Source organism: Chiloscyllium plagiosum, unplaced genomic scaffold (assembly GCF_037043375.1).
Source record: "Chiloscyllium plagiosum isolate Xiang-an unplaced genomic scaffold, Cpla_swu_hap1 HiC_scaffold_11, whole genome shotgun sequence".
NCBI classification, from domain to species: domain Eukaryota; kingdom Metazoa; phylum Chordata; class Chondrichthyes; order Orectolobiformes; family Hemiscylliidae; genus Chiloscyllium; species Chiloscyllium plagiosum.
In genome coordinates this window covers 88,534,652-88,546,855 of record NW_028270149.1, presented here as the reverse complement: position 1 = coordinate 88,546,855, position 12,204 = coordinate 88,534,652, and the positions used below count along the sequence as shown (strand labels likewise).

Here is a 12,204-nt window from a genome sequence, read left to right as displayed (position 1 = left end):
CAGAGTATGGGTATGCGCCATCTGAGGCAATAAGGGTTCTGAAGGAGCAGTGTTTCTGTTTCATCAAAGTTAGTCAGTGAAGGACAATAGGTCATGATATATGTGTGACTGATATATCTGTGATACAAATGATTAACATGTCTTTCCCTATGTGCTTTTGTGTGTGATTAACATGTGTTTCTCAGTATGTTTTGGTGTGATTAATGTTTGGCGAATTTCCTAATCTGTGTGATTAACATGATTCTCAGTGTGTTTCTGTGCACAATTAGCACACATTAAAAACTGAAAGCACCAAGGTTGATGTAAATCAGAAACAAAAACAGAAGTTCAGCAGGTCCAGCAGCATCTTTAAAGAGAAATCAGAGTTAATGTTTCATGTCAGGTGACCCTTCCTCAAGTTCTAATTTCTCTTCACAGACGCAGACCTGCTATCCTTTTCCAGCAACTTTTTTTTATCACAGTTAGCGCATATTACCCAGGGTGTTTCTGTGATTTTAGGTTAAAGCACATGTTTTTCTTTTTCCCACAGGGCTTGCTTTGACTCTCTCCAGATGCAACATCTTACAATTTGGTTGACTATTGATTACATTTCAGATGTCATTTATATTATCGACGTCTTTGTCAGACTCAGAACAGGTTTGTGCCTGTAGTTTTGTACCACCAATCACTTCCTACACTCGTGTTGCTTTGTGGTGTCACACATTTCCATCAGTTAGAGCTGTCCACTATAAATACTGCTTAGTGAGTGGGGTACTATAGTGTTGAGAATAGCATTGAAGATACTGTAATACTGACAATATCCTCACAGTGACAGTGAGGATACAACAATGTCAACAATGACTGTTGGGATACTGCATTCAAACAGCAATGGTGGGAATACTGCAGTGTCCTCAATGACAGTGCGATACTTCAAAGTTGTCTGTAACGGTGTGATATTGCAGTGCCGTGAGTGACTGTGCAATATTGCAGTATCAACAGAGATAGTGGGACACTGCATTGTCGTCAGTGACATTGAGATACTGAAATATTATAAGTGACTGTGAGGACACTAGAGTGTCAAAGGTACAGTGATAGTCCAGTGTCAACAGTGACAGTGAGAATAATGGTGCTGAGGAAAGTACTGTTAGAATTCACTAGCAGTGAATTGAGGGGTGCATAGGTTAAGTCATTTTATTTTACATTAGGATTAATCTTCGGCACAACATCGTGAGCCAAAGGGCCTGTTCTGTGCTGTACTTTTCTATGTTCAAAGCTGACAAATCCCCCAGGCCTGATAATCTACATCCCAGAATACTAAAGGAAGAGGCCCTGAAAATATTGGATGCATAAGTGGTCATTTTCCAGAATTTTCTCGATTCACTCCAATCCAGGCAACATCTTGTTGAACCTCTTCTGCACCCTTTCCAAAACGTCCACATACTTCATATAGTGCAACAACCAGAATTGTATACAGTACTCCAAATGCGGCCTAACTAAAGTCTCATACAGTTGCAACATGACTTGGCATCTTTTATACACGATGCTCTAATTAATGAAGGCAAGTATGCCATATGCCTTCTTTACCATCTGTCGACAGTGACAGTAGAGATACTGTAGTGTTGATAATTGCAGGCTTCGAATTATAAATAGCAGAATCATGTATTTTGTTCTTTTTTAATGGGATGTGCATCATAGTTTAGGCCAGAATGTATTGCCCATCCCTAGGTGTCCCAGAGAAAGTGGTAATGAGCTGCCTTCTTAAACTACTACAATCCATGTTTTGTAGTTATTCCCACAATGTAATTCAAGTCAGAGTTCTAGGATCTTGCATCTATTGACAGTGATGGAACAACACTGGGCGGCACGGTGGCACAGTGGTTAGCACTGCTGCCTCACAGCGCCAGAGACCCGGGTTCAATTCCCGCCTCAGTCGACTCTCTGTGTGGAGTTTGCACATTCTCCCCATGTGTGCGTGGGTTTCCTCCGGGTGCTCCGGTTTCCTCCCACAATCCAAAAATGTGCAGGTTAGGTGAATTGACCATGCTAAATTGTCCGTAGTGTTAGGTATAGGGGTAAATGTAGGAGTATGGGTCTGGGAGGTATACGCTTCGGCGGGTCGGCGTGGACTTGTTGGGCCGAAGGGCCTGTTTCCACACTGTAAGTAATCTAATCTAATCTAACACGATATTTCTAAGTCAGGATGGTGAGTGGCTTTTCGGGAAACTTGCAGATAGTGGTGTTCCTATGTATCTTGCATCTTTCTAGATCAAAGTGATTGTGAGTTTGAAAGGTGCTGTCTAAGGATATTTGGTGACGTTCTGCAATGCACAGTGTGAATGGTCCGCCCTGCTGCTACTGTACTGGAATTTTAATCAAGAGACCAAGCTAATGTTATGGAGGCATGGGTTCAAATCCCTATTGTAGCAGCTGGTAGAATTTAAAATTTAATCCATAAAAACCCTTATTTGAAAGCTCAACTTGTTTGTAGTTACTACCGCTGATTATCATAAAAAAACCCATCTGATTCACTAATGCTCTCTAGGAAAGAAAATCTGCCATCTTTGCTTTTTTTGGCCTATGAATTCCAGGCTCACAACAATATGGGCTCATCAACCACTCTATACCAAACCACTGCAAAGTATATAAAAGAAAGAGATTGTGCTGGAACTTCATAAACCAATGGTCAGCAATCAGCTAGAGCATTTTCAATTATTTTGGAGAAGATGAAACTAGAGGAGATGTAACTAGTTAAGAAAGGTTACAGAGGAGATGTTCCCAAGATGTTGCTAGGGCTGAGGGCATTCTATTATGAGAACATAGGAACATGAGCACTCCGAAGAGTGAGCGGTGCAGAACATCAAACAGATGTTGGTGGAGTGGGCAGAGAGGCAGCAGGTAGACAAATGTGAGATTATTCACGTTGGTACAAATAACTGGAGAGTTAGTACAAAATAGAGGATACTATTCTAAAGGGAGTACAGGAACAGAGAAATCTTTTTACATAAATCATTAAAAGTAGAGTCAAGTAGAGAGAACTATTAATAAAACATACAGTATTCCAGGTATCATAAATATGGGCATAAAGTACATAGGTAGGGAGGCTATGATGAATTTAAATAAAAACAGAAGTACTGGAGAAACTCAGCAGGCCTGGCACCATCCATGAAGAGAGAAAGAAACAACTGAGACTCATCTCAAGAAGCTTCTGGCTGAAGTTTCAGTTTTCGAGTTTTGAATCTACCCAGGTGTTTCTGTGATGTGCAATGCTCCTCAGACATCACATTCTGAAATCCATTCTCAATGCCGTGTGTCGCCATATACACAAGCTGGACCTCAGTATCCATCAGTGCCGCCTTGTGCTGGCTCAGAGCTGCCCTGACTCCAGTTCCATTTCAATTTCCAGCTTTTTCGACACTCAAGCAAAAAAAAATCTTCCTTTCATGCATTAAGCAACACAAGCTTCGACAACTCAGAGATACCTAAGCCCATCTGGAACCTAACCCCGTCTCTCTGACTCCAGCCCCTCTCCTAACCTACCTCCTGTTAGATGTTTGCTATTCCCAATGACCTTCTGTTCTCTGATGCTGAACATTCTGTAAATCTTAGTTTTGTCTCTCTGCGCCCTCCACCTCAATGAATTTCAGCCACAACATGATGTTGAGCTATTCTTCGTACACCTTTGTGCCCATTTCTCTGGACAATGTAACACAAAACTATGTACCTGACCCTTGAGGTCTCTGTGTTTGACAACACTATTCTTCTTAAAATAATCTCTCAGTATCCAAACAAGTTCACATCCCCTGTTCCATCCTATGTTTCATTGTCACTGGTGATTAGAAGACAAAAAGCTCATTTCAGCCAGATTGAAATCCTGTATTACCCAGCAATTGTTCCTAGAGGTATTATTTATTATCCATTCAGTAATTTTATCACAGTGCCCAACATAAGAATGTGAATAGATCATTTAGCTCCTTGAATCAATCATGGTTCATCTGTAATCAGACACCATATATTCCCCTTTTCCCATTATGTCTCATGAACGTTAACTTGCCAAAGTCTATCAATTTTGGATCTAGGTAAGATTCGAGATACTGGGCTTGCTCTCCTTGGAGCAGAGAAGATTAAGAGGTGACCTTATTGAGGTGTTCAAAATTATGAACAATTTTGACAAGGTAAAGAAGAATATTCTATTTTCACAAATTAGTATGTCAGTAACATGAGGTCACAATTTCAAGTTTGTCAGCAAGAGAGCTATGGGATGAGGAGCAACATCTTTCAAGTTATTAGGTTTTGGAATATGCTGCCTGGAAGAATGGTGGGGGTAGATTCCATAGGAGGTTTCAAAAGGGAGCAGGTTATGGGCGGCACAGTGGTTAGCACTGCTGCCTCACAGCGCCAGAGACCTGGGTTCAATTCCCGCCTCAGGTGACTCTCTGTGTGGAGTTTGCACATTCTCCCCGTGTCTGCGTGGGTTTCCTCCGGGTGCTCCGGTTTCCTCCCACAATCCAAAAATGTGCAGGTTAGGTGAATTGGCCATGCTAAATTGCCCGTAGTGTTCAGTGAAGGGGTAAATGTAGGAGTATGGGTCTGGGTGGTATACGCTTCGGCGGGCCGGTGTGGACTTGTTGGGCCGAAGGGCGTGTTTCCACACTGTAAGTAATCTTATATCAATAGAATCCCTACAGTGTGGAAATAGGCCATTTGACCTGACAAGTCCAAACCAACTTGCCGAAGAGTATTCCACCTAGACCCATTTTCCTACCCTATTTCTTTACATCACCTTGACTAATGAACCTAACCTACACATCCTTGAACACTATGGGTAATTTAGCTTGGCCAATGCACCTAATGTGCACATCTTTGAACTGTGGGAAGAAACCAGATCAACCAGAGGAATCCCATGCAGACATGGGGAGAACGTGCAAACTCCACACAGACAGTATTCCAAGGCTGGAATCGAACCTGGGTCCCTGGCACTGGGAGGCAGCAGTACTAACCACTTAGTCACCGTGCATCCCATATATTTGAAAGGGATGAAGTTAAAGGGCTATGGAGATAAGGGTAGGGCGTGGGAATAGTGAGTAGCTCTTTAGGAAGCAGGTACAGACATGATGAGTCCAATGGTCTCCTTCTGTACTGTAAAATTCTACAATTCTATGACAAGAATCCACTCTCAACCCCACAAATCCTTTCAACAGTCTTCAACACTCTCCTTCCACATGGACTTCTACCTCTTCTATTTCTCGCACACTCGATATGTTAATTGAGAACTGTCAAGGTGACATCAGTTGCCTACATTTCTCTACCCCTCCCCCCACTCACCCATTCAACACGTCTCCCTTTGAACTGTGCTCTCAGATTCGACCCTGACTTTGTCTTCAAACCTGCTGCTATTGTCTTGCATACTTACCGCTACATTGAAGAGGCTGAGCGCCAGCTCTTGGACACCTCCTCCTATCTCCCCCAGACAATGACCCCACCATCGAATATCAGGCCACTGTGTCTACAATGGTTACTGATCTTTTCTTTTTTTCAGTATCTCACACCAACTGCCTCCCAGCTCATAGTTTCCCCAACCCTATCCAGCCCATATCCACAGACAGAACTGCCCAGGCAGATACATTGTTTCAGTCTGCTCCTACCTCACGGACCTTATTTTTGCTTATCGCGACTCAAATGTTTTTCTCCAGTTCCTTCCCACTTGCATCTGCAATTCTTCAGATGTTTTATGTCGGTTTCAAAATTTCTAGTTTGTGGGCTCCAGCCACCTCTTCTTCAGTCCTACTCAGCTCCCTCCCCATAACGCTTTCTCCAGTACATTGATGGCACCATTGGCGCTGCTTCTCTCTCTCATCCAGAATTGGAAAAGTTTACAAATTTTTCTTCCATGTTCAGCCCTGCTGTCACCTTCATCTGGTCCATCTCTGACTTCTCCCTTCCCTTCTTGGCTATCGCTGTTCCATTTCTAAGGATAGGTTGGTTACAAATATCCACCGTTAACCCACTGACTCCCTTAATTATCTTGACTATATATCCTCACACCTTGCTTCCCTTGAAGACTTGATATTGCACTCTCCCAGTTTCTCCATCTCCGTTGTATGTGTTCTGATTACATTACATTACAGTGTGGAAACAGGCCCTTCGGCCCAACAAGTCCACACCGACCCGCCGAAGCGCAACCCACCCATACCCCTACATTTACCCCTGCACCTAACACTACAGGCAATTTAGTGTGGCCAATTCACCTAACCTGCACATTTTTGGAGTATGGGAGGAAACCGGAGCACCCGGAGGAAACCCACGCAGACACGGGGAGAATGTGCAAACTCCACACAGTCAGTCGCCTGAGTCGGGAATTGAACCCGGGTCTCTGGCGCTGTGAGGCAGCAGTGCTAACCACTGTGCCACCGTGCCGCCCACAATGATGATGCCATCTTCCTCAGAACTGACCACCAGTCTTCCCAACCAAGGATTCCCCACCACCCTAACCCTGCAAAATAGTTGACAGGGCCCTCAGCTGTGCCCAATCATCTCCCGCATTTTTGCCCTCACTCCTTCTATTCTCTCCCACAACAATTCCCTCACCCTGTCCTGAATTACCATCCCACCAACATCCACATCTAAAGGACTATAAACCACCAATATTGCCACCTCCAGCGTGTTGTCACTACCACACACATACTCTCCTCCTCTCCTTTGTTAGAACTTCATAGGGACCATTCCCTCCAGGACACTCTGATCCACTCCTCCTCCATTCCTAAAATTACCCCATGGCACCTTCCCAAGTAATCGTAGAAGGTGTAACACTTGCCCATTTACTTCTTCAATCTGCTCTTTACAAGGCTCCAGACATACCTTCTAGGTGAAGTAGCAATTTACCTGTACTTCACTTGATCTAGCCTGCTGTATTCACTGCTCACAATATGGCATCTTTGACATTGGGGAGACAAAATGCAGACTGGATGACTGCTTTGCACAACACCTATGCTTGGTCTGTAAGAGTGACCCTGAGTGTACAGTTACCTGCCAATTCAATACATCACTCAACATTTTTGTCGCAGGTCTGCTGCATTGATTCAGCAAGCCTCAGCACAAGCTCAAAGAACAACATCTCACCTTCTACTTGGGTACCCTACAGCCACTAGTACTCAATATCGAGTCCAATAACTCTAGAACCTGATTCCATACTTCCATGTTCTTTTACTTACCTCAAACCCAGTCTTGTCATGGCATGGGTTGTTTTTAGCACAACCAACCCATTCTCTCCCACTCACAGCTCTCATTATCACTTATTCAGCTTCTCTTCTGTCCTGTTCTGCAAACAATAATCTCTTTGCCTGCCTACCTTTTTCATACTTCTCTCTCTCTCTCTCTCTGAGCTCTATTTCCATCTGTCTACTACTACCATATATACTACTTTTTCCTAGCTGCTAATGGTTCTGATGAAGACTCATGGGATTTAAACATTAACTCTGCTTTCTCTCCACTGATGTTGCCAGACCTGTAGAGTTTTGACAGCAATTTGTTTTTCAGATTTCCAGCATCTCCAATTCTTAGTTTTATTAAAGAGCTCCTCTTCAGAATTCTGAGGAGGAATCAGACCAGACTCAAAATGTTAACTCTGTTTCTCTCACCACAGATGCTGTCAGACCTGCTGAGTTTCTCCAGCATTCTTGTTTTAAGTTCAGATCTCCAACATTTGCACTATTTTGCTTTTCTGATTGTGCAGCACTTTAAGAGGTACAATAGAATCATGTAGCATGGTAACAGACCCTTCAGTCCAATTCATCCATGTAGACCAGACCTTTCCAATCTGGTGTAGTCCCCTGTGCATATCCCTCTAAGCCCTTCCTAGTCATATGCCCAACCAGATGCCTTCTAAATGTTGTATTTGAAACTGCCTCCTTCACTTTTTCTGGCAGCTCATTCCATACACGTACCACCTCTGCGTGAAAAAGTTACCCTTCAAGTCCTTCTTAAATCTTTCCCCTCTCTTCTTAAACCTATATCCTCTAATGGGTATCATGTATAGTCTGGAAGCCACACTGTGGGAGAGATGAGAATGCAGAAGAGGTTTATGATGAAGGCCCATAAAAGAGGAACTTCAGTTATGAAAGAAGATTGGAAAATTTTGGAACTTTAGCCTGAACGTCTTGATTAATATCTCAGTACAAGCCCTGTCAAGCCTTCCAGCCCAGTTGACCCTGCAAAGTTAAAATTGGGAGAGCTATCTCACATTTAAGCAACAACCTAACACAGTCATACTCACAGAATCATACCTTCTAGACAATATCCCAGATGAAATGTCAACTTTCCTGCTCCTTGGATGCTGCCTGGCTGCTGTGCATTTCCAGCACTACACTCTTCGACAGTATCCCAGACACCACCATCATCATTCTTAGATATGACCCATCTCATGGACAGATCCAGCAGTGGTGACAGCACAGTGGTGTACAATGGGGAGGGAATTGCCTAGGAGTCTTCAACATTGACTCCAGATCTCATGAAGTCTCAGGTTAAACATAGGTTAGAAAATCTCCTTGCTATTTACCACATAATGTACTCCCTCAACTGATGAATCAGTACTCCACCATTATAACCACATCTGGAGGGGGCAGTGAGGGTTCAAGTGTTCAAAATGTACTCTGTGTGGGTATTTCAATGTCCACCATCAAGACTGGCTCAATTGCAGCATTACTGATGGAGCTGGTGGAATCCTAAAGCTGCTAGACTGGGTCTGTGGCTGGTGATGAGAATACCAACAAGAGGGAAACACATACTTAACCTCATCCACACTAATCTGCTGGCTGCAAATACATCTGTTCATGACAGTATCAGTGAGAGTGATGACTGCACGGTCCTTGTGGAGATGAAATCATGCCTTCACTTTGAGAATATCATGCTGTGTGGCACTACCACTATGCCAAATGTGACTGACTTTGAATAGATCGAGCAACTCAAGACTAGGCTTCTATAAGACTCTGTGGGCCATCAACAGCTGTACCATCAAGCCAGGGTATCAACCCTGGTTCAATGGAGATTGTAGGAGGCCATGTCAGGAACAGCATCAGGCATACCTAAATCAAGTGTCAATCTGATAAATCTATCAAACAGGACTACATGTATGCCAAACAGCATAAGCAGCAAGTGATAGACAGAATTAAATGGTCCCACAACCAGTAGATCTGCAGTCTTGCCACATTCAATCATGAATGGTGGAGGTCAATTAAACAATTCACTGGTGGAGGGGGCTTTTAAAATACCCCCATTCTCAATGATGGAAGAAGTCAACACATTTTGCAAAAGATATAGCTGAAACATTTACATAAGCAGTGCCAAGTTGATGATCCATCTTCACTTCCTCAAGTGGTCCCCAGCATCACAGATACTAGTCTCCAGCCAATTTGATTCACTCCACGTGATATTAAGAAGCACTGGATATTGTAAGGTATGTGGGCATTCACATTCTGGCAATAGTCGACTGAGTGAGGTATCAAGGACCCTGGAAAAACTGAAATCAATGTGTATCGGGGCAACCTCTCTGCTGGTTAGAGTCATATATGACACATCGAAAAATGGTTGTGATTGTTGAAGGCCGGTCATTTCAGCTCCAGGACATCTCTGCAGGAGTTCCTCAGGGTAATGTCCTAGGCCCAACCATCTTCAGCTATTTCATCAATGACCTTCCCCCCATCATAAGGTCAGAGTGGGAATGTCCACTCATGAGTGCACAAAATTCAGCACCATTTGCAACTCCTCAGACATTGAAAAATCCATTGTCAAATCAAGTAAATCTGGACAATATCCAGATTTGGGCTGACAAGTGCCATCTCTAATAAGAGACAATCTAACCACCACCCCTTGATATTCAATAGATCACTGAATCCTGAACAATCAAAAGCCTGGCAGTTGCCATTGACCAGAAATTCAACTGGACTTGCCACATAAACATAGTGGTGAGAAGAGCAGGTTAGCAGCTAGGAATACTATGGTGAGTAACTCACTTCCTGATTCCCCAAAACCTGTCCAGCATCTACAATGTCAGGAGTGTGATGGAATACTCCCTACTTGGCTGAATGGGTGCAGCTCCACCAACTCTCAAGAAGCTTGACACCATCCAGGATAAGGCAGCCCGCTTGACTGGCATCACATCCATATCATCCACTCCCTCCACCACCAACGTTCAGTAGCAGCAGTGTGTACTATCTACATGATGCACAGCAGAAATTCACCAAAGACCCTTGGATAGCATCTTTGAAACCCATGGTCACTTTCATCTAGAAGGATAAGGGTAGTAGGTACCACCACTTGCAAGTTCCCTTTCAAGTCACTCACCATCTGACTTGAAAAATATAGCACAGTTCAGTATTCTTAGGTAAAATTCCTGGAACTCCCACTCTAACATCTCCCTGAAGAACTGCAGCTGTTCAAGAAAGCACTTTCTTTAGGGCAACTAGGAATGAACAATAAATGCTGGCAGGCCAGTGATGCCCTGACCCTATCAGTGAACTAAAGGAAGGTATGTTTGAATTGGTTTTGCTCTAATCAAATTATTAACACTGTCCTTTTATTTCTGGGCAGGATTTCTTGAACAGGGTCTGCTGGTTAAAGACTTGAAGAAGTTGCAAGACCATTGTATAAAAACTCTGCAGTTTAAGTTGGATATCATTGCAGTCTTACCCACCGACCTGGGTTACTTGGCAGTAGGATTCCATTACCCAGAGCTTCGATTCAATCGCCTGCTGAAATTGCCACGTGTGTTTGAGTTTTGTGATCGGACAGAGACCAGAACAAATTACCCAAATGTCTTTCGAATCGGCAACCTGTTGCTGTATCTGCTGATTATCATTCACTGGAATGCCTGCCTTTACTATGCCATCTCCAAAAACATTGGCTTTGGCTCAGATAGCTGGGTCTATCCCAACATCTCAGACCCTTACCATGGCTATCTGGCAAGAGAATATATTTACTGCCTGTATTGGTCGACTCTGACGCTCACCACCATAGGGGAAACCCCACCACCAGTCCTTGATGTGGAGTTCTTGTTTGTGGTGTTCGATTTCCTGGTGGGAGTGCTGATCTTTGCCACCATTGTGGGTAACGTAGGTTCAATGATATCCAACATGAATGCATCCCGTGCAGATTTCCAGGCCAAGGTTGATGCCATCAAGCACTACATGCAGTTCCGAAAGGTCAGCAAGGAGGTGGAGACCCGCGTTATTAAATGGTTCGACTATCTCTGGGCGAACAAGAAAACTGTTGACGAATCTGATGTGCTAAAAGGTCTGCCAGACAAACTGAAAGCAGAAATTGCCATAAATGTGCATCTGGACACCCTCAAGAAGGTGAGAATCTTTCAGGACTGTGAGGCTGGCTTCCTCGTGGAATTGGTGCTGAAGCTCAGACCCCAGGTTTTTAGCCCTGGGGATTACATCTGTCGCAAGGGGGACATTGGGAAAGAGATGTACATCATCAAGGAAGGAAAATTGGCAGTAGTGGCAGATGATGGGGTGACACAGTACGTCACCCTGACTGCAGGCAGCTGCTTCGGAGAGATCAGTATCTTAAACATCCAGGGCAGCAAAATGGGCAACAGAAGGACAGCAAATATCCGGAGCATTGGGTACTCTGATCTCTTCCGTCTTTCAAAAGATGACCTAATGGAAGCCTTGGTCGAGTTTCCAGAAGCTAAGAAGGTTCTCGAAGAGCGAGGCAAGGAGATTTTGCTAAAAGAAGGATTGTTGGATGAAGGGCATGTGGAGGTGGTCATGGGCGTGAAAGACATGGAGGAAAAAGTAGAAAGACTTGAATCAAACCTTGATTCCTTGCAGACACGGTTTGCCAGGCTGTTGAATGAATACGACTCAACTCAGCAGAAATTCAAACAGAGAATCACAAACATTGAAAAGAAACTAAAGCAGCTCGATATTGAGTATGTCTCTGATGGTTTGGACAGTGTGAGTGAGACTGAAGGAAGTAAAAATGAGAATGATAAGCACTGAAGAAGTTGCTGTGTCCACTTAAACATACTGAAGGCGGATACAACTCAGTTGACAGCTCAGCATACTGGGCTAGGAGACCAAGACAGTTATAAGCTGTCATCAAATATTGTCCCATTTCTCATTTGCCGACCGCTCAAAAGAATCTTCAGTGCTCAACTTAGAGTCAGTGCTGCATATTTCACTCCCCTCTCTACTGATTGCTTCTCTCTGTGTTGCTACCGCT

General features: G+C 43.7%; 1 protein-coding gene across 1 annotated transcript in view; it reads left to right on the top strand.

The window, feature by feature from the left end:
- Positions 1–11,981, top strand: part of LOC122557042 (cyclic nucleotide-gated channel alpha-2-like) — a 76,563-nt gene extending 64,582 nt beyond the window's left edge. The window contains exons 5-6 of the mRNA XM_087991817.1: positions 530–636; positions 10,561–11,981. Coding sequence (XP_087847943.1) covers positions 530–636; positions 10,561–11,981 — 1,528 coding nt within the window. The remainder of the gene's footprint in view (positions 1–529; positions 637–10,560) is intronic.
- The last annotated feature ends 223 nt before the right edge of the window (positions 11,982–12,204 follow it).